This window comes from Sceloporus undulatus, chromosome 3, assembly GCF_019175285.1.
Source record: "Sceloporus undulatus isolate JIND9_A2432 ecotype Alabama chromosome 3, SceUnd_v1.1, whole genome shotgun sequence".
Taxonomy (NCBI): domain Eukaryota; kingdom Metazoa; phylum Chordata; class Lepidosauria; order Squamata; family Phrynosomatidae; genus Sceloporus; species Sceloporus undulatus.
This window is the reverse complement of record NC_056524.1, coordinates 46,938,888-46,962,490: the sequence shown is the minus strand read 5'-3', so window position 1 is coordinate 46,962,490 and position 23,603 is coordinate 46,938,888. Positions and strand designations below refer to the sequence as shown.

At 39.6% G+C, this 23,603-nt stretch overlaps 1 protein-coding gene across 6 annotated transcripts in view; it reads left to right on the top strand.

Annotated features, from left to right (window-relative positions):
• Positions 1-4,784: 4,784 nt before the first annotated feature.
• The window catches only part of GABRR3 (gamma-aminobutyric acid type A receptor subunit rho3), a 39,200-nt gene continuing 20,381 nt past the window's right edge, over positions 4,785-23,603 (top strand). For 2 of the 6 annotated variants that reach the window (XM_042456050.1, XM_042456045.1), the window contains exons 1-4: positions 4,785-5,175; positions 6,069-6,462; positions 21,108-21,220; positions 23,373-23,440. In XM_042456050.1, coding sequence (XP_042311984.1) covers positions 6,329-6,462; positions 21,108-21,220; positions 23,373-23,440 — 315 coding nt within the window. In that variant the 5' untranslated portion in view covers positions 4,785-5,175; positions 6,069-6,328. Of the gene's footprint in view, positions 5,176-6,068; positions 6,463-17,080; positions 17,186-17,288; positions 17,380-21,107; positions 21,221-23,372; positions 23,441-23,603 lie in introns of those variants that run through there. The other 4 variants (XM_042456046.1, XM_042456047.1, XM_042456049.1 and 1 more) reach the window with 4 other exon arrangements.

The window sequence follows — 23,603 nt, the reverse complement described above, 5'->3', positions numbered from 1 at the left end:
TCAGTGACTAACCATCATAAGCATTGTCCATTAACTTGCTTTTATTTTTTTTTTTTATCCTGAGCAAATTTATTTTTTTTTCATTTTTTTTTTATTAAGCAAACAATATAAACACATACAACATTTATACAACAACTCGCATTACATATGACAAATAACAATTCAATGCCCTCACCCCCCATAACCAACATCCATCATTCTCATAATCATACCTTCCTTCTTCCTTCCATGCCTTCAATCATTCGACAAATTAAAAAGACTTCCAAAGCAAACCCAAACCGTTTCATTTTCTTACTGTTTCCTTTCTACTTTTCCTTCTTTATTTATTTTAAATATCTGTAATTTCCAATTATCTATTTGACGCAATAACTTGTATATCCATAATGCCCAATAGCTTAATTGTGATATTTACCTAAACTGTCTTTTCTTATTTTATTTTATTTTCCTTTAAGGAGATTAATATATCAATTTAACTGGATATACATAATCAGTTCTCTTTCAAGAAGCCCTTGTCAATTTTGTTTTGGATATTTGGCCATTTCTCAGAAATATAATCAATAATTCTTCCCCAATCTTCTTTTTCTATATTGCATTCCTTCCTTCCCTGATCTGAGTGATATCGAGTGTTTCCTCTGTCTTCCAATTTTTTTGATGCCAAATCCGTTTCCATCAAATCCAATAGTTTTAAAACCCATTCTTCCATACCGATTTCCTTACTAACTTTCCAGTATCTGGCATATACTAATCGTGCTGCAGTCAACATATAGAAAATTATTCTTCCATGTTTCCTTTCGGTTTCATCGGGTATCATATTTAACAAAAGGATTTCTGGTTTGAGACTTAAGTTTAACTTGCCAATTTCCTGTATTCCATTTCTAATCATTATCCAAAATCTCTTAGCTTCTTCACACTCCCACCACATGTGAAAGAAGGTTCCCTTTTCATTTTTACATTTCCAACACCGATTTGATCCATTTCCGTATATTCTTACCAATTTATCTGGTGACAAATGCCATCTATAAATAATTTTATAATAGTTTTCTCTAATATCTTGACAAGTAGAATACTTAAGTCTTACCTTCCAAGATTTTTCCCACTGTGACAAGTCCAAAGCTTTTTTACAGTCTACTGCCCATTTTATCATATTATCTTTTATGGTTTCCTTTTCTAACCAGTATTCTAACAATTTCTTATATATAGCTGATAAAGCACCCGATTTTTTCCCCTTTAACATAATTTTCTCTAATTCCGTTATATTCCCTGTAAATCCTAGGGTTTTTTTATCTTCTCTGAATTTGGATTTGATTTGATGATATAGAAACCAGTTACAGTTATGGCCCTCCTCCCTTAATAGTTCCAAAGGTTTTAAAACAAAATCATCCTTTTTCTTAACTAGTATATCTTCATATGTCATCCATTTCTGTTCATCCGGTAGAATTTTCAAAGGATCAAATATTGCTTCATGGGAGGAAAGCCATAAGGGGGTTTTCATACTAATCCATCTCCTATACTTGGTCCAGATTCTATAAATTGATGCTCTAATATAGTGGTTTTTAAACCCCTGGTGGGCTTTTATTTTTTCGTAATATTAACTTGCTTTTATTTGATGGCACAGGAAACTTGGAAATTATTAGAACAGAAAGATTAACCTGTTTTCTAATGGCAGGTTATATTGATACATAATATTCCAGTACCATTTTCTCTCCAGAAAAGTGGTCAGATAGAACTGTAACAGAATCAGCCTGTAGTTTATGGTCATTTTTGATTACCTAACTGATTAAAATTGAACATTTCTTGAAGATTAGTACTTACTATTGGAGTCTTTTGAAAAATGATGTTTAACATATCTGGAATTACTGAAGTGCAGAGCTGGTTCACACACTAATATTCTTTTTATATTCTGATATTCTGAGCTCTGTGGAAGTATAAATCACAAAAATATCAGCACATTTGATAGAGCATAAATAAAAAGTTTAAATTAGTAAATATGCTTGGTGAAGTTCCAGGAGTAGAGGTACCTTACTGAAGCAGTGTAAGGAAACAAAGAATTGTTTGAATGTCTTCCCCATTCTGTGCCTTTTACTAATTTCCATGCACCTTTAGTTTTAGTAAATTTTGCTAGAAAACAATACTCTCTGTTGTGCTAGGAACTTGTAATTATGATATAAAGGGCACCATTAATTAGATTTTGACACTCCAGAATCTCTACTCACACCGAATTCATTTTTACAGGGAAAGTACTGGCTGAGGAACACAATTACTTCAAGCACTAGAGCTGGACTGGAGAAAGTTACTGCATTACTGCATTAGAGGAATACAAATCATTCAGATACCCTAAAGCAGGGGTTCCCAACCTGGGGGTCACGACCCCTTCGGGGGTCAATCAACCCTTTCTTGGGGGTTGTCAGGTTAGGACTCCCCCCCTCCTCCTCCAAACAGCCAGGCCTCCTCTGGCCTGCCGCCGCCACTGCTGCTGCCTCTTCCTCCTCCTCTTCCACGTGGCTGCCATGGCTGTGGCTGCTGCCACTGCTGCCATCGCATGGGGCTGCAGCTGCCTCCTCCTCCTCCCCTCCTCTTCCTCCTTTTTCACACGGCGGCAGCTGCATCTGCCATTGCACAAGGCTGGGGCTGCTCCTCCTTGCAGCCAACGTCGCCATCATGCAGGGCTGATGCTGCTGCCTTCTCCCTGCCTCCACGCGGCCACCGCCACCATTCAGGGCTGCCGCTGCAGCCACTATTGCACTTGCAGCGGAAGCCCCGCATGATGCTGGCGGCGGTGGTAGCGGCAGCAGACCAGAGGAGGCCTGGCCGGTGCTGGAGGAGGAAGATGGGTGAGAAAGAGGAGGAAGCTGCAGAGCTTCAAGCAGCCTTTGTGGTTGGAAGTCCCACCCCTTCTTACAGCCAGTGGCCTCCCTGATTGGTTGAGAGGACAGGAAAGGGAAGGACTTCTGGCCTCGAAAGCCGCTGGGGCTTGTAGGTGGCCGGAAGTCCCGCCTCTCCTTCTGGCCGGTGGCCTTTCTGATTGGTTGGGAGGCTGGAAAGGGCCAGGACTTCTGGCCGCTAAGGCTGCTGGAGCTTGGAGGCAGCTGGAAGTCCTGTCCCTTCTTGGCTTCCCAACGAATCAGGGGGGCCACTGGGCAGGACTTACAGCCCCAAGGGGGGGGGTCGCGGCCCAACAAAAGTTGGAAACCAGTGACCTACAGCAACTGAGTCAAGTGAAGTTTTCCTCCCTGAAATAGTCTGGAGTTTTATAGAGTGATGAGAGTGGAGGGAATGCCATGTGTAATGAAGTTGCTACTGTAAGTAAAGTTATGCAATAATTAAGAAATGGCATGTCATGCTTGCTCTATATTTAGAACCCTCACACTCAGTTAACAAGAAAATGTGCTGTCAGCAGATGGGCTTAAACATATGAACCCATTACAAATAAGGCCATTGGTGTTTCCAGCCCAGTGCCATGTCTTCTGATGGGTAGCAGCTCTCCAATGGAACATACACAATGTGTGGTGCTCCAGATATTGCTGGGCTGTATTTTGCTGTAATACAGCAATACTGGATACAGTTGATGGGAGCTGAAGTACAACATACTTTTTCCATCTCCGTTCTAGTGCTGTGAAGAAAATAGGTAGCCCTACTGCCCATATAGTTGTTGTTATTGTTGTTAGCTGCCCTCAAGTCAGTTCCGACACATGGAGACTCCATGGATGACACATCTCCAAGAATCCTCCACTGCCTTGCCCAGATCCCGCAAGCCCATGATTGAGTCTATCCATTTGGTCTGTGGTCTTCCTCTCTTTCTTCTACCCTCTACCTTTCCTAGCATTATTGTTTTTTTCTACTGATCCATGCCTTCTCATTATGTGGCCAAAGTACAATAGTCTCAAGTTGATCAACTTTGCTTCCAAGGAGAGCCCTGGTCTGATCTGTCAGAGAACCCAGTTGTTTGTTTTCTTGGCTGTCCCTGGTATCCTAAATATTCTTCAATATAAAGCACTAGGAAATAATAATAATAACAACAATAATTTATTTTTACCCCCACCCCTCTGTGCAACGCAACTGGGGCAGCTTAAAACATCCCACAAACCCAGCCCCCCATAAAATACAATTAAACAATTTGCAATATAAAATATATCTTAAATTAATAACACTGAAAAACAATGAGTACACCAAAGAATCAGGGATAAATAGATTAGGCTTACTTCTGGCGGCCGGGTGTCTATTCAGGAGAAGATATCCGTCTTAACAGCTTTTTAAATGTGATAATGTGATGGATCTCATCCGGCAGGTCATTCCATAATCTGGGGCGGTTGCTGAAAAGGTCTTCTGGGCGGTTGCAGATAGTCTAGTTTTTATTGGTTGCAACAAATTTCTCCCAGAGGACCTGAGTGCGCAGAGTGGAATATACAGAAGGAGATGGTCCCGGAGATAGGTTGAACCCAAGCCATTTAGAGTTTTAAAGGTGATAACCAACACCTTGTTCTGGGCCCGGAAATTGATAGGCCGCCAGTGAAGTGATTTTAAGATTGGTGTGATGTGGTCTCTTCCTGTTGTACCCAAAACCAACTTGGTTACCATGTTCTGTACTAATTGAAGTTTCCAAACCAGGCACGAGGGTAGCCTCATATAGAGTGCATTACAGAAATCGAGATGGGTGGTTACCAGTGCATGTACCATGGTTTCAAGATCCCCAACTTCCAGGAAAGGGCGCAGTTGGCATATCAGACAAGTGGATAAGAGGCACTCCTGACCGTCGCATTTACCTGATTCGTCATCTGGAGCGATGGATCCAGGAGCACCCCCAAACTGGGAACACAGTCCTTTGAGGAGAATGTGACCCCATCCAGGACTGGGGGTTGTATCCCAATACCTGGGTTTGGGACCACTACTGTAACTATCTCCATTTTGTCTGGATTTAATCTCAATCTGTTTTTCTTCATCCAGTCCATTACTGCTTTAAAACAATCATTGAGAGGAGAGACACCATCTGAAGTCAAAGCCAAAGACTGAGACATGGAGAAATATATCTGGGTGTCATCAGTGTACTGATAGCACCCCGCCCCGGTAAGACTACATTACAAATGGATGGACTCAATCAAAGAAACCATGGTCCTGAGTCTACAAAACCTAAGCACGGCTGTTGATGATAAGGTGCCTTGGAGGTCTTTTATGCATTGGGTCACTATACGTAAAATTTATTTTTATTTAGTTTTCAAATATTTATATCCTAACTTTTACCCACAATGGCATTCAAAGTGGGTTGCAATAATTTTAAAAGATAGAAATAAAAAAGTTTTAAAATGCTTAAACATTTAAGTCAACATGACAGCAGTTAAGAACAACAACAGCAATTGGAATCCCCAATCCTACTTTGTTGTATAAATGATGTGGTGTAATTTACAGCAAGTGCTAGAATGTATTAAATAAACCTTGTAAATTAAAAAGATAAAACAAATAAAGAAGTATATCATAACTGGTATAGCAGCTTTCCCACTAAAATATCTACTAAATTTCTTACCTTCCAGTCAAGAGAATGACAGTGTTCTTCTGTGATGCAAACCAGAATTAGGACTTTAACTACCAGCAACGATAATTCCAGAAGAGGAAACTTTGATATTTTTGCATTTCAGATTAAATGCCATATGTATTCACACTAGCTATCTTTCCTATGCAAGAGAATAGTTAGCTACTTCATAAGGCAGCTGTAAACAATTTTCATAGTTTTTGAAGCAAAAATGTTATTATTTTAGCTAATTTAAGTATATTATTGATGTGTTTAAAATTATTTTCTGCATATGCAGTAAGTGAGATTAATTTCTTGACCTTTTCTCATTAATCACAGATTTTCATAGAGTAATGAAATGAAAGTTTTTTTTTAAAAAAAAAAACCAACCCCATGTTGTGGTGTGGGATTAAGGGGATTAAATGTTTGACATCACTCTTTTGTCTGTGCAAGAGCTGCATCAAAGAGTACACTGAGTGGGTGTTAAAAGCACTGGGTTATGAATGCACCCACGGGCAAGGAAAGAATGGATGAAAATGGGAATAAGACACACTGCTTTATTTTATAGACCTCTGAAGGTAAACCTACAGCATCTGGACAGCATGGTTTTACAATATGGATTTTAAGGAATTATAAAGGACTCTAAGGTATAAAGGAAGACATCAAAGAAGAATGAAAACTGGAAAGCTTTTGCCTCTTTCAGTACGCAGTGCCTCTTCTGATCCAAATCTTCTTCATCGTAAAATATTCCTCAAAAACTGGAGTACCAGAATGAAAGGTTACTAATGTGGGCTGACTGAATCTGTTTTCTTCTGGTGATTGGAAGACATGGTCCTTGCAATAAAACTGTTGCTCTTCACCTGTATTTGGCCAACATCAGTATTAATCAATAACAGTGATCATCACCACCATCATTACCACCATCAACATCCTCAAAGATCATTCATGAAAAGGCATAATAGGTGAGCAAGATGACCAAAGTCTGGGCATCAGGGCTGCTGTTGTGTTTATGTACACTCTGTGTGTCTGTCACAAGCCTAAAAATGTTTCACTCCTAGTTTGAACTGAAGGGCTGTTTTATGTGTTTATTCAGTACTAGAAAGAGAACCATGCCAGAGAAGGGAGATTAAATATTATCATACTCCCCCCCACTGTCAACACAAGTAATGAAATAATGTAAGCCAGAAAAAATTACTTCCCCATATTTATTACATGTGAAATTGCTGGGTGGATGGACAAACTGTAGTGTGTGTTCTATATAATGCTGTGAGCCATCATATGCTTCATTTACAATAAACATATATGTATATATAAACATAAAATATGATAACCAAGAATAAAAATGTATAATCCTAAAGGGATAACTTGTTTTAAAGTTCAATTTCTTCCCTATGAGATATTCATTTATAAGTCAATGATATATAACTTGTTCAATTTATTTTTATCAAGCTTCAATCTGATTTTATGGTGCAGAAGGTTTTCCATTAGAATACAGTTAAGTGTTTTTTAATTTACAGAATTATTCTATCAGCATCTGAAAATCCTATCCTATAAGCTATTTGGTTTCTAATTCAGCTCATGAATTTAGTCATACTTTAATGCTGTTTTTCCTGGAAACAGACAATTCTACCACAATGGGGTAGGGAGTTGTATGCAATCAAAACTGGAATTTCCTATAGATTGTGTTTATAAACCATAGTCCAATGAGAGAAGAATTATTTTTTAGTAGTAAGTTTCTAGGTATAGCCTTTTCACTCTTTCCCATCTTCCATGCCTCCCTTTAAATGGCTGCATATGTGGGAAGACAGATTAAAAATGAAGCACTGTGTTGTTGTTAATTGCCCTCAGGTTGACTTCAATACATGGTGACCCTATGAATGAGAGACCTAGAGGTCACCCTATCCTCATCCCCCCTGTTCAGCTCTTGAAGATTCAGGGCCATGGCTTCTCTAATTTAATCTATCCATCTGGAATGTGGTCTTCCCCTTTTCTTATTGCCCTTAATTTTATCAAGCAGTCCTTTTGTCTCATGATGGTCCCATCCATTGGTCTTTTGTTTGCTCTCCAGCTTTCACACCTATACATAGAAATGAGAAATATGATGGCATGGACAATCCTAATTTTAGTCTTTACACTTCATTATCATGTCTAGTTCTTTCATAGCTGCCCTTCCAAGTCCTATAAGTTTATCGCATGGGGCTTAAACCGCTCCCCAGCGCGTTCTAACGGGGGTGAGCGGGGGCGCGCATGGAACGCGATGGGCACCGGATGGGGCCCAAAACGCGACTTTATCGCACGGGGGGACGCCACCGCCGTGCGTTCCCATCGTGTCCCAATTCGGTTCCAGAGGGCGCCATTTCTGGGGACGCTTTGAAACAGTTCCCAGAAATGGCGCCCTCTGGAACCGAATTGGGACACGATGGGAATGCGTGGCGTCGTCGTCGTCGTCGTCGTCCCCCCGTGCGATAAAGTCACGTTTTGGGCCCCATCCGGTGCCCATCACGTTCCGTGCGCGCCCCCGCTCGCCCCCGTTAGAACGCGCTGGGGAGCGGTTTAAGCCCCATGCGATAAACTTCCTTGTCTTCTTTTGATTTCTTGACTGCAGTCTCTGCTCTAATTGATGTTTGAGTCCAAGTATGGACATTTTGAACTGTTTTGATCTCTAAATCATCTGCTTTAAAATTATGTAGATAGTCTGTGGTCATAATTTTTGTTTGCTTGATGTTCAGCTGTAAACCGGTCTGGTCCAAAACACACTGCAGAAATAATCCAATTTGAGACCACTTTAACTGCCCTGGGGAATTCTGGGAACTGTAATTTAGTGAGACATTTAGCCTTCTCTGTCAGAGAGTTCTGGCACCACAATAAACTACAATTTAACTGAACCAGGGCAGTTAAAGTGGTCGTAAACTGGATTATTTCTGCAGTGTGTTTTGGACCTTTGTGCTTTTTGCCTTCAATAATCTTTCCATATCTCTGAAATTTTCTGCTAGTATTATGGTGTCATCTGCATCTCTTAAATAGTTGATGTCCTTTCCTTCAATTTTCACACCTCCCTCCTCTGAGTCCAATCCTGCTTTTCATACGATCTCGGCATACAAATTAAATAGATAGGGTGATAGAATATAGCCTTGCCTGACGGACCCCCTTGCCAATAGTAATCCATCCTGTTTCTCTGTGCTCTGTCCTAATAGTAGCCTCTTCTCCTGAGTTCAAATTATACATCAGGACTATCAAATGTTGTGGCACACCCATTTCTTTAACAGAAGTTTCTCATGATGTATACAATCAAATGCTTTGCTATAGTCTATAAAACACAGGCTCATGTTCTTTTGAAATTCCTCAATATGTTCCATTAGCAAGTGTATGCTTGCAGTATGACCCCTAATGCTCTTCCTTTCCCGAACCCCGCTTGGACATCTGGCAGTTCTTGCTCCATATACGATAAGAATCTCTGGCGGGTTACAAACCGCCATATAGTATGCGACGAGTGCGTACTAGGGTTAGGAAGGGGCGGTGCTTCTGCACCCCCCTAACCCTAGTATGTGCTCCACGAGCACAAAATGGCGGCGGCCATTCTATACGGCTGCTGCCATCTTGACATAGTGGATGTGCTGCGTCCGCATGTTGCGCCCCAGAAATGATGCTGCGAGCACGCGACTAGCGCCTCGCAGCGTCTTTTCTGGGGCCTGAGAAGGAGCACGATTTCCACGCTCCTTCTCTGCAGAGTCCGGGAGCCGCGCAGTTTAAAGGCTGTGGCTCCCGGACGCTGCAAGCGGAGGCGGAGTCAGACCGCTGCTTTTTGGCGGTCTGTAACCCTCCTCAGTTGTAGAATTTTAAGCTTCACTTTGCTTGTATGAGATACAATGGTTCTGTGATTACTGCAGTTCCTGGTATCTCCTTTCATGGGGACTGGAATATATACTGAGCGTTTCCAGCCTGTGGGCCATTGTTTTGTTTTCCAGATTTGGTGACATATTTTAGTGAGATCTAGAATAGATTCTGCCTCTGTAGCTTGGAGCAGTTCTATTGGTATGCCTGGTTTAATCCCCAGCATCTTCATTTAAAAATGGGGAAAAGCCCTCTCTGAAACCCTGAGGCAGACATATCAACAGTCAGACTTTCTATAAGGCAGCTTCCTATTTTTTCCTCTAAAGTGCCACTTGCTGGAGTGGTGGCCAGGACACTACCTTTGTTACTTCTTTGTCAAAGAAAAATTCTATGTCTGTGACACAGTAGACATACATAAATTGACAGCCCTGGATTGAAGCCATAGTATTTGAAAAATTCCTCTGTTAGAAAATTTTTCATAACAGACATACTTAGAGAGAACATTTTACATAACAGACATGATTCCTGAGGTTATAAATGCATTCATTGTTTTCCTAGTTTATAAATTTTGTGAAATGAACCCAATATTTTAAACTTGATAGAGAAAAAACTATGTAGTTTAAAAGACAGTTGAAGCAGTGAGATGTCTGCAGGCCAGTGAGGGATATGTACACAATTGTTCCCTGTCATCCTTTATACATTAGAAAGAACAGATGTTATTTTTCTGGACCATTAATCTAATATTAATTTAAAGTTCTCCCTTTAACAACTTCTGAAATGAAATTAATCAAAGTAGTTGGAACAGATTCAAGGAAGTCACCATCTTTTTCTCAACGCTTCAGTTATAGTCAGAAATGAAAACCAGTGGTGATGATGTAGTACCTTTAAAATAAAGGAAATTCCTCTTTACAATTCCTTAAACAGTCTTACTTGGAAATAAATTCATTCAGTTCAGCGGAATTTATCTCTGAATAAAAATACAAAGGATTAAGTTCCATATGTAATAAATAATAAATGAAATGCAAATAGCAGTTTCTGCAGTGACAAAAATACCAAAGTACAAAGTAGAATATAAAGCAAATTAAAGGAAAGATACCACTGCAACACTGCAACTGTTAATCCATATGAAAAAGAAATCATTAATGGAGAAATAAGATAAGTTCCCATTTGCTGTGTTGATTTAATACAGTTGATATCTACAGACTTTTCAAGTGGGAAGTGATCTTACTGATAGGTTTAAAAGAAAAAGAGCCCACTTTCAGTTGTGACCTGTTAACTATTAATTTTGAGAAGTCTGTCCTAAGTGAGACTTAGCAGAAGTTGCAGGAAAGGAAGAGAGAGAAAAATAAAGGGGAAGGGGGGGGAATGTAAAAAAAATATTATATTCCTGATAGGGCCATGTTGGCTGAAGGATTATGGGAGTTGCAACCCAAAAATGGAAATGTTTACAAACTCTGTGGGTAATGACCACAAATTAGAATTGTATACTCTGGATTTTGTATTTGTTTGATACTCCATTGCTTAGTCCTTATAGTTTGCATATTTGACATTTTCTGGGCTGTTGCCTTAAAACATTATAGTTATTGAGCAACAAATGATATATTTTAAAATATATTTTATATTTTTTCTGGATGAAGTTTATTTAATAATTTGTAATATTTTTGTTGAGATAAACATAGATAGGTGTAGATCTAGCCTTAATTGTGCTTGGAATAGACCTATTGAAACCAGTGGAACTTAACATTAGTCATGACTACTATATATATTCATGTATAAGTCTAGAAATTTAAGTCAAAAAATTGACCCCAAAAACCTGAGTTGACTTATCCAAGGGGCAATGTAGGTACTGTATTTTAACTCTCATTAAAAAAGGAACTATCCCCTGGTGAAAGGGAAGAGTGTCATCTGATCTGGAATCACTGAACCCCCTCTATTTTCTCACCCATTCAGCCTTTAGTATGAGTACAAACAATTATGCCTGCTGGAATTTTCTAAGTTCTTTTGCATTGTTTCCTTTGCTTCATGCTTTACATCCTTTGTTAGATGCCCCTAAGTTTTACCCTCAACTTATCCATGAATCATATCAAAATCCATAATTTTGGTCCCAAAACTTGCCCTTGATTTATAAATGAGGTTGACTTATAATTGAATATATATGGTACTTTGTCTCAATGATTTCAGACCAATAGACCTATTGAAACCAGTGGAACTTAATGTTAGTCATGACTACTTTGTCCCATAGATTTCAGTTTATCCTCCACGAAGAAAAAGGGAGATAAAAGTTTATGTCAAAGCCAGATGTCATGAAAGTGTAAACTGGCCCACAGCAATTACACACACACACTCTCTCTCTCTATCCTCCCCCTCCCTCCCTTCCTCCCTCCCTCTGATTCTGAAACTGCTGTGTGTATGACTTCACTGCATATACTAGAGGCTACTAATCAGTTATGTTTATGAGTGCTAAATGTATTTCATTTTCCTATGCTTCCTTTTTACTGGAGACTCTAAAAAAGAGCATTTCCAAAGACCTGACTTTTCTCAATTCTTCTTTTAATAAGAGTAGAAGTTGAAAGGGGGCATCTTAACGATCAATTGTGACCTGTTAACAATGAGTTGAATGAACATAACCTTTGTAAAAAGAACAGCATGTAGATATTTTGCTACCAACATGCAACTTCCATCGGATTAATACTGTGGCCCAGTTCCTATCTCCCAAAGCTATTTGTCTACATTCTCTTGTAAAGAAGATTTTAAAGCATTAACCAAAGTGTGTGTGTGTGTGGGGGGGGATATGAGCAGCCTTTTCCCAGACCATGACTTTTATAGGTTATGCTCTGGGGCATGAAGAAAACCTATTTTACAAAACAAAAGTGGTGGTATCTATATTTGGCATGTACAGCTGATGTTCCCGATTGAACATATATAGTGGTGCAGTCTTAAAAGTCAGGTGTACATGAAATAAATAGTCTGAGTTATTAGATTCAACTAGGCTTATTTCCAGGCAAGTAGATACAGGTTTGAAAATTTAGAGAATCAATGGCTGATAAACATTTGCATTTAAATCCAATTACACACAGTGGGATTTGTTTCTGAATAAACATGCATAGCATTTTACTGCAGGGCCTCAGTCCTATGTACTTAAGTGAGTAGAATGTAAACAGCAGAAGCAAACAGTGAGTAAGCCAAACGGAACACAGTGGAATTTCAAAGTAAACACATGATTCTGTGATAAAATAAGAACCCAGAAGTATTATGTATTTAAGTTTAATATGCAAAACTGCACCAGCCTATTTATACCTAAACAAACAAACCAAGTCTAACGCTATCTTTGCTTTTTTTGGAGTACTTCACTGGGTGAATCACAGTGTTTGTTTATAGACACTTCCTTTTCTGCTGTTTTGCCATAACTATAATTTAGCTACTGTGGTGTTATAGGTAGAGCATTGCCTTGGGACCTCAATTATCTAGACTGTAGTCCTCATTGAGCCTTGGAATGTACTAGGTGGCCTTAGGGAATTACTCTCTCTCAGACTAACCCACTTCGCAGGGTTGTTGTGAGGATAAAATAGGGAGAAGGATAGTCACTTTTTGCACAGTGTCGAAAAATCACGATATAAATGTAACAAATACTTGCTTTACTCAAGCTGAATGGAAAATACTGTATAACAACTCTTGTGCAAAACAACAATATTTTCCAACTGTAAATATGTAAAGTGCAGAACAAAACATGTGCATATTTTCAGATTCACATCTAGGAAATGAATGAGATAGCTAATCTAGATCCATTTCAGTCTACTTTGAGGCCTAGTTATGGGACAGAGATAGCTTTGGTCACCTTGGTGGATGACCTACACAGGGACCTGGACAGGGGGAGTATGTCCCTTTTGGTTCTGCTGAGTCTCTCATCAGCTTTTGATATCATCATCTATGATATCCTTCTGAACAGCCTCTCTAGGATGGGATTTAGGGGTACTGTCCAGCAGTGGCTCCAGTCCTTCCTGGAGGGGCAAACACAGGGGGGCTTCTGTTCCACTCCTTGACCATTGGCCTGTGGTTCAGTTTCATCCTCCTTGCTGTTTAATATCCACATGAAACCACTGGGAGAGGTCATCCAGACTTATGTAGTTCAATGTCATCAGTATGCTGATGATAACCAACTCTATCTCTCTATCTGATTCCAAGGTGTGTGCCAGGGAGCAAGACAGACAGGAGGGGAAGGGCAGATGGCAAGTGCCTCCTTGTCTGTTGCTGTTTCTGCTTCCACAACCCCTCCCCTCCTGCTCACATAAAGTCTTATCCAACTGTGTCTGATAAGTCCCCCAAACGGGTTTTTGAACGCTGCATGTTAAATTCAAAGATTCACATAACATCAGGTGTGGCTTGGATCAAAGTTGAGAGCAAAAGTGTATATTTTCTATTCATCAGTTCACACAAGACCAGAAAAATGTGATAATTATTAACCTTTATTTATTTATAAAGCACTGTAAATTTACACAGCGCTGTACATACAATCTTTTTAATTGGACGGTTCCCTGCCCTCAGGCTTACAATCTAAAATAAAAAGACATGACACAAAAGGAGAAGGGAGTGGTGGTGGGGAAGGGGATGAGGGCCAGCAGTTCTTCTCTACCTCTGAGGCCTGGATCAGGGGAGATGGACTGAAAGGAGGGCTTGTCTTCTTAATGGATGGTTAATCATCTTCCAGGGAGGCCTGCTGGAGCTAGCCTGCCTCTCTAGTAGGATAATACATATAAAATACATAGCAATACAGGAAATGATTCAATAAAACAGGCAACAAAGGAACATCAAATAGCAAGTGACAATTATGCAATGCCTGGGAACGCTTCTCTGAACAGGATGGTCTTCAACTCCGTTTTGAAGCTGGTTAAAAAAGTGATGGCTCTTGCTCGCGGGGGAAGAAGGTTCCAGGAGTGAGGGGCAGCAAGTGAAAAGGGACGAATCCGAGATGGGGCAGAGGAAATCCTGTGTGACATGCCCAAGGTCACCTAGGTGGTTTCCATGGCCAAGGAGGGATTTGAACACTGATCTCCAGAGTCATAGTCCAGTGCTCAACCACTTATACCATGCTGGCTATCCAGTGGACTTACCTTTGAGTAAATATGGCATGGGTCCCATTTTTTTTTCATTCTGTGCATTTTAATTGAAATAAATATTATTGAAATTAAAAAAAAAACTTAGTCCAAGCTAGATCTAATAGAAATTATAATATGCACTTATAAATCAGCAGATTCACAACATGTTTCTACACACACTCACATATACAGTTGTCCCTCCCTCACTTGGGATCCATGACCTCACTCTTCGCAGACGGTGAGCAGGGAGGGATCAAAATGGAACGTATGCCCAAGGTGCACACAGCCATTGAAATTTATGGGACCCCAATATTGGTGAGTTTTCAGATTCGCGGGGTGGTCTGGAACTGATCCCCCATGAATGGTAAGGGACGATTGTACACACAATTGTAATGGTTTCCCATCTCCAGCTTCTGCAATTTGTTATAAGCAAGAAAGAATCATTATCTGTTCCTCACTGGTCTATGCACATCTTCAAATTCTCACACTTAGGAACATGGATTTCATTTCCTGTCATGTAATGTTTTTATCCTCCTCTCTACTGCCCAAATTCAGCTTTGGAGAAAAAAATCAGAATCATACAAGGTCAGCACTATGTAATGTCAAGTGAAAATGAGAGACACTTGTTACACCATGAAATATTACATATGAAATATATGTGTACACATAATCTTTACATCTTTTATTTATTTCATTTCCTTTATATGCTGCCTTTCTCCAAGAGTGGGAACCAAGGCAACTCACAAAAGGAATCAACTGAAACCCAACAATAAAATATATTTTTTTAAAAAAATCAAAACCACCATATTAAAATAGTATTAAATTATTTTTAAAACACTGCATTATATAAGGGAGCCATTCTCAGTTACACATTGCCATAAAGATGCTATTCCCATAGAGGTGCTTCTCCCCATTGAGTTGGGAATGGTAGTAGCTGCTACAGAAACATCTAAGACTAATTAATTAATTGGGACCAGCTCTTCTTTTCATCACATGACTTTCATCTTTTTTGATTATTTGATTATTAATAATAATTATTAATTATATAAGCAGAGCTGACCACTTGCAATGGGTTGCCTGCAGCAAGTCAACCCTGAAGAGCTGAAAACAAAGGAGAGGAGTCAAACCTTGGCTTGCCACTCTGGGGACATGTGTGGGCACCACCCCTTTTCTTGGTGACTAAAAAATGGCTGGGAGATGGAGACCTTGGATGAGAGGAAAGGTTCTGTGAAATAATATCCAGTAGGAGCATGGACTGAGTCTATTGGGGGCCATTTCTTGAGTCCCTGAGTAAAATCAGGGACTAGATGAAGGGATGTGTTCAGCTGAGAGTAATGCAACCCAGTTAGTGTGTGTGTGTGTGTGGTAGGTGATCTGGTTCTGCTGACCTAGAGCATTCAAGCTTCTAGACTATGTAGTAGAAGATGCACTTGTGATCTGGTGTACTTTTGTACCTTGTCACTGACTGTATTGTATACACACGTGCGTGGATGAGTTTGGGGAGGGTAAGAACATAATACCTCTGTTGGTGTCATCTTAAGCGAGAAAGGTATGGACCTGGGGACTGAATCTGCCAGGTAAGGGAAAGTTAGGCTAGATACCTGAAACATATCTTATCTGTCAATCCTTTCCTCATTCCCCGAGATGCAGGTTGCCCTATCTGCTGGCCCTCTGATTTATTAGTGCTGCTGCTGAATGTTAGGTCAGTCCATGATAAAACAACTACCAGCCATGACTTGAATGAAGGAGCTGAACCTGATATGTATTACTGAGTTCTGGGTGGATGAGCTTAATGGAATGGACCTGTTTCAGCTTTGGCTGCCTGGGTACATGTTGCAACACCAGCTTAATCTGGAAGGCTAGAATGAGAGAGTTCCATCAAGCAGAAGATTTCTGTCTCCCTTATGACAGACCTAATTTATGCTGGCACCAATTTTGTAGGTTTGAACTTTGTACAGGGCCAAAATGACAGAAAAAGCATGTTGGTGGATTGCCCACTCCACTACCCAGCAGTCTCAACTGTTCAGAGGTGGCACATGTGAAATTCTTGACTGTGGTTTTAGGGGACTTCAGCATCCAAACACAGGCTTTCCTGACAGAGCTCATTTAGGACTTTATGGCTACTATAACATCCATGGGCTACCTCAGTACATCATTGAATCAGCACATGTGACAGAGCATACCGCAGACTTGGTTTTCATGATTGAACAAATAGAAGAAGAAGATGATGATGATGATGATGATGATGATGATGATAATAATAATAATAATAATAATAATAATAATAATAGATTTATTTCTAGCCTGCCCAATCACGAAGAATCTGGGCAGGTTACAACAATAAAATACAACAAATTACAATAGAGTTAAAAAATCAAACCCTAGACCTACCACCACCCCCCATTCCCAGTACTAAAACAGAATTAAACAGTAATAATATTAAAACATTAAAAACATTAAAAACATTAAAAACATTGAACAACCAAAAAATAGGCAGAAACATTGGCGGGGGGAAATAGACAGATGAGGGGACAAATATCTCTATATCTGGGGAGATTATCTATTTGGGAAGAGAAGGAATGGCCTTTTCCTGTGGACAATTGTTTCCCTGTATAGTTTGGACTGATGGTTGTAGATCCTCCTTGCAGGGATGGGAGCTGATTAAAGTGGCCCATGGACTCTTAAGGAATTTGTAGAATTCCGGAATGCTCTGAGGACTTTCTGTCTCTGAAGACTGGTGGCTTGGCTCCTGTATGAAATGGTGAGATGAAAATGCCTATTGACACAAATGTTCCCAAGCATGTTTCTGTCACTGTGAGCCTTTGATTTATAGACGATCTATAGGTGAGGAAATAGGCCAGACAGTGGTTACAGCATGGTGGTATACGTCACAAAGTTAGCATTAATGAGAATTCCTTGCTGTGTCTATCATATGACAGTGAACTTGGCAAAAAGGTGATACACTGGTGCCCCGGGATACGAAATGATCGGGTTACGAAATTTCCGGGATACGAAAAAGTTGGATTGGCAAAAACTGTTTCGGGTTACGAAATATTTTTCGGGTTACGAAATTCATTTCGGCGCGAAATTCAAATGCTGCAAAGTGCAGCTATAGGCTTTCCAGTGCTAACGGAAAGCCTTTTCGGGTTACGAAATTTTCGGGTTACGAAAGGAATGGCGGAACGAATTAATTTTGTAACCCGAGGCACCAGTGTATTTTGTTTTTGTTATGTCAACCTTGACCTGTTGCCCAGCAATTATTCAAAGTGTTCAGGAACTTATTTGGGATAAGATTCAGAGTGGAATGTTTGGTGATGTGTGAGAAAAATTTGTAAGCTCATCACAAGAGGAAATCGTTCATTCTTACTCAGAACATGACACCGTGGTTATCACAGTCTGGTTTCTTGGAATTGTTTTCAGTTACTGCAGCCTGATGAAATAAACAAAGCGTTTGAAGGAGTCCTTGCCACAACATGTAAACTGTGCAGCATTTTCTGCACAGAAAATAATTTTATATGTGTAAATATTATTTTCCATGTTTAAAAAAGCCATTTTTTGTACATAAAAGGCTATTTTTTGTGCAAATCAACAATGTGCAAATTTTGTGCAGAGTAAGTCCCAAACTGCAAAGATTATTCTCATGCTGCACCCGCAGTACAGAAATCATCCAATTTCATAACATTTTAACTTCCATGACTCAATACTATGGAATTCTGGGAACTGTAGTTTATTGTGGCACCAGAGTTTTGCACTAGTGCAAAATCAGCCACTCAAGCTTTGCTCTGGTGACACAACAAACTACATTTCCCAGAATCCCATAGCATTGAGTCATAGCAGTTAAAGTGGTGTCAAACCAGGTTATTCCTGCAGTTTGGATGCAGTCTCGGTCCAGGATTCTTCTCATCAAGTCTTCTTCTCCTGATGCATAAAAACATGTTTTTCAATAATTCTCCAAATATTATTTACACTCCTATTTTCTGCCATCACAGTCTCCTCTGGAAAAATGCCACTAGAGCTTCTTTGGTGGAAGCTAGCAGCTGATACTAGGAGGGAACTACTCAGCAGCTTCTGGGGAAAGAATAAGGACTTTATCAGATGGTAAAGAAAAGATAGGAGCATAGTGCTATGTTGCCATCAATATAGTGCAATAACGTGAACGTTTCCACACTATAGTTTTTTGTGGGTTTTTCGGGCTATGTGGCCATGTTCCAAAAAAGTTTCTTCCTGACGTTTCACCAGCATCTGTGGCTAGGATCTTCAGAGAATGCCATGTCGCCATGTCACCATTACCTCACAATTATTCCATGAATAAAAAGCTGAGTGATTTTGCCGCTTTATTCATGGGATAATCGTGTGATAATGGCGATGTCATCTGAAAACCTTTGTGTTATTGCACAACATTGACAGGAACATAGTACTATTAAAAAGAACAACACTGCTAACTGAACAAGCTCAGACCCCAAAGGTTATCTCCAGACACACAACCCTTTGCTTCTCCCTCAAATGCTGTCTTTTGTCCCCAAAATTTTAAGTTTCAAACATTTGGCTCAACAGTACCTGGGATGTTGTTCTTTCCAATGTACATCTCTACACATATGCACACTAGTACAGTTTCATGAGAGAACTGTATGTGGAGTTTTTAGAATTTATTGTTGGTAGTTTTACCTTCTTGATAATAAAGCAAAACATGAAGTGAATTTACTTTAGATTGAGGTACCAAGAGTGTAATTATACAGGTGCCTAAATATTTTACGCTAATGCCTGCTAAATTCCAATACTCTTCCCACTCTTTTTATACGCAAGACACAACATAGCTAACAGATTGTCTGAATGCTCAAAAATTGTGGTCAAAGATTGTTTTCTACCATCATACAGGAAAAAAGGGTGCGGGGGAGTGAAGCCCCGGATTCTTTTTAAAACTGGGTCCCAAGCCCCTTCCGACATCCCCAAGCCTTTGCACCCACTCCAAATTTTTTCAAAATTTTAAGGTGAAAAAAATGCTTCTAAATGGTCAATTGGCAATCTTGGGAGGCTCCAAGGCAGTAGATTTGTGAATTGTTGTACTCTTTCTGGTCCTCCTCCAAAACCATAACATGCCCACCAAACCCCAGAAATCTAAACCAAATTTATAGGTCAGATTTGTGACAAATTTTAGCCCAGTTTCAGAACACTGCATGGGGATGAAATTTGGCCCCCACCAGTTACTATCTTAAAAATAAATGGTTCACAGACCAAAGAGACAATTGAAATCAGAGGGAGATATGTTCAAAATCAGCCACTCAGGTACTGCAAGATAAGTGCAAACATGACTAATTATAGAGTTTTTAGATTTTTAATGATAATTCATAAAAAGATGAGGAAAACAAGTTTATATCAAACACCTTATTTAATAATTTTAGTGTAAGATGGTGGAGTGCATTTAATACTTAAATTTATAGTAAGGCTGTAGGCATCATGCTTTGGCATCCCTGAATCCTGCAGCCTGCCAACTATGGCATGCCCATGGGAATATAGACACTGTCGCCTTGAACTTTCAATAGCAAGCCCAAACATTTAATCCATTCATAATTTTGCTCTGAAAGAGCCACAGCAGTTGTGATTGCATAAGTCAAAGCCTCCACTTCACTCTGGATTTGCAGAGTAAGTTGGAGCCATAAAAAAGAAATCAATTTCTAAATACTCATTATGTTAACATTCAGTTACATGTGACCAGGAATGACTTTTTGTAGTTGAGTATGTGACTGTAGAAGGCACTCACATGCCATAGCTAGGACCAGAGATTTGGGATACAATATCCAAGTGATTGGATTGATATACACTAAGGGCATAGTACACCAGGGATTATTCCAGAGCCCTGGTCGAGTGCCAGTGAAATGAATGGATTATATATGCAGAAGCTGGGAAACATGAAAGTGACTGGACAGTGGAGGTATAAACTGAAAGGAGCTGGTCAAACTCTAGGCCCTTTTTGAGACATACAATAAAGCCCAGCTGCTATTTATTTAGCAGGGGGCAATCTAGAAGTCTTACCCAGGGTTTGCTGAACCACAAAGCCATATAAACAGGCATATGGACAGAAAAAATCAAGAGAAACTGCTATACTACATGTCTTAGGAAGAGGAACCCTGTCAATGCTTATGTAGAAGGCTGACAGAAGCTGCTGAGTACCTTGTTGGTCAGAGAGGATGCAAACTGATATATGACTGAGAAACATCTGGCATTCCCAGTGACAGAGAAAGAGAAATGGATCAGGGATCCCTGAAACTGATGCAGTCTCCCATATAATAATGGAAGATTTCATCAGTTCTTTAAAGGGTATCAGTTCTCTTGCTCTGGCACCCTGGTCTCAATAGTGCACAGTACTTCATCGCAGGGATATGATTTAGAATCTAGTCTTATAGCTTCTTCAGTCCAGTGGATCTCATTAGCTATAGCAGTGGGATCACTCACTGGATCTTTAGCAATAATGAGAAAGTGAACACTGATGTTTGCTTGCTACTTAACTACTAATTGCACTTATCTTGCTTGCCAATCTGATCATTCTTTCCAAAGGTCCCATTTGTGTTTTGCTCCTACACAGAACTGGGTTATTTCGTGACAGTGAACTGCTCCTAGATAAGGGTGGTCATGGTTTCTGGTTCTAGAGGTTTGTCTTCAATTACATTTATTTCTTTTTAATACAGCAAACGAGAAATTAAGATGAGGAAATTAGACAGCACTAAAGTAAGGCCCATGAAATCTGAACAACTTCTCCGTATAGAGGACCATGATTTTGCAATGAGACCAGGCTTTGGAGGTAAGTTGCATTTTTTAAAAAATAGTTAATTGTTTGTTTTAGTGTAGTAAACCACTGAAGCCTGACTCAGATGGGTCATTACAAAATGGAATAGCATGTTAAACAACATCTCCTCTCCTTCTGAAGTTTAAAAAAATGGGAGGCCATGAGCTAAAACACATACTGCATGTTTCATTGCTAGGAATAGTGATTTTAAAATAAATACTTTATTCATTCTCAGTTTCTTTCTTTTTATTGGTATTGATAAAACCATGTTTGAACATTGTACAAAACTCCAAAGACTGTATTAACATAAATACTGAAATTAGACAGTGTAGTTGCAATTGACAAATTACTGGAGGTGAGCAGATGCTTAAGAGAGTTATCAGATCTTGATTGTGCCAAACTGGTAGGAGAGAATAAATCTAAAATATATCCTCATGCTAGCTATTGGAGTTGTATGGTGTATTGTATTTGTGTGGTGATGATAACAGTCAAGATGAAGTCTCTGGCAGTGATGAGCTGATATGCCCTTATGTCTCAGATGTGTGAAACAGACACAAGGGTGTGAGGCTCTCTTTGGACAAATATTTATCCTCCTGAGTCTCTGGTTACTCTTGGCTGAATGGCTCAAGTTCTAGGAAATCCATAGAAAGAAAAGAAAAAATGCAAAGAAAAGGAAAGATGCAAATAGGAGCTTGAGGGGTAAGTAGGCCAAGCTAAGCAAAGAAGTCTAGTAAAGGAGAGCTCAATTTGAAAAGGTCCAGAAGAATAAGATGAGATTTCTGCTAAGGAAATTCAGAATGGAGAAAACATATGACTGGAAGTGACAGGAATGAGGGGTTGAACCACAATGTAGATTGTGTGATTGTGTGTGTATATGGGTGTTGACATTATCTGTTGGCCAATGTGTGCTGCCTGATTTCCTTTAAACTTGAATGTCTGAAATTGTGTTACTGCTTTTCTCAGACACTGAACACATGAAAGGCCTAAAAAAAAAAACACATTTGTGCAAAAACTATCAGCAAAAAAATAATTCCAGGTTGAAGGATAGAAAGCAGCACTCCTCTTGATGGGTGTCATAATATTTGTTGGGTGTATTTGACATCAGTGGCAGCACTTCCTAAATATTAAATATCCTGATATTGGCCTGTTACAGACTGCCAAAATAAAGCTGCTTGGGGTCTCTTTGGAGGTATGCTGTTTAAATGATGCATGCATCCTAAGAATCTGGAAGCTGCACCAAAGCTGGACTCCAGTGCTTAGGAATGGAGTGTGGTTTTGGCACGACCTCCGGACTCTTAGGACCCATGCATCATTTAAATAGCATACCTCCAAAGAGACCCCAAGCAGCTTTATTTTGGCAGTCTGTAACAGGCCATAGTCTTATTCAGGGAGAATTGTGGGAAATTTAAAATAGTGGGTGCCTTGCAACTGGCCATAACCCATTGTGAAAACGGAACCCAGGAGCATGTGAGTGGACAGTTCCAAACCAACATCTTTCAGAGGCGCTCATGACCTTTTGGGATTCAGCATGGAGATGTCAGGGAGCTGAGATGAGGCCAGATCAGTAGATTTCCACATATGTAAATTTTTAATTGCAGTTAATATCATTCAGAATATAAATGTTTTCTTCAGGAATTTAGGAAGAGTTGCCCCTGAAGAAGGAACTGTATATTTTGAAATACACTGGGCATGATATATAACTGAGGTGCTTTGAGAACATGGCTGAACTGTTTCTCTCCCTGCCTTGGTGTTCAAGAGCCTTCCTCCTTTGTTGGGTTTGTCACTCATGGGTACACTGCAATGCTTCCATATGTGATACAAATCAATAGAGAGGTCTGGAGCTGATTTCAAATCAAGTGAAGCTAAGCGCTTAAACTGTTCCTTAGCTTAACTCTCAGCCATCACTTTCTGCAATAGCTTTCTTTAACAACCAAAAAAATGGCTAAATAAAATTTAGACTTTAATATAGTAAGCCCATTGAAAACAATGGCTCTTAGATAAAATGTGACCAATCAATTTCATTCATTTTAATGGGTCTGTTCTTGCTGGGATTAAATTTAGCCCAGAGTATGTTTATTTGTAACTCGAACTTTGCCTTGCATGTTAGATCCTACTGCAGTGACTACCATGATCACATTTATTTTCTTTTTCCTTTTTTGTTTTAAAGGATCTCCAATACCAGTGGGTGTTGATGTGCAAGTAGAAAGTATTGACAGTATTTCTGAAGTTGACATGGTAAGGTTTTCATCATTTATCTTCAGCAGCAGTCTTTAGAACTGTAATTAAAATAATTTGGAATCAGGTATCAAAAGAAGAGCTACAAAGATTTTAGAAACAACACATTGCTCTTCATATATTAGTGTGTGATTAAAATAATATGAGCCTACCTATTAAGAAT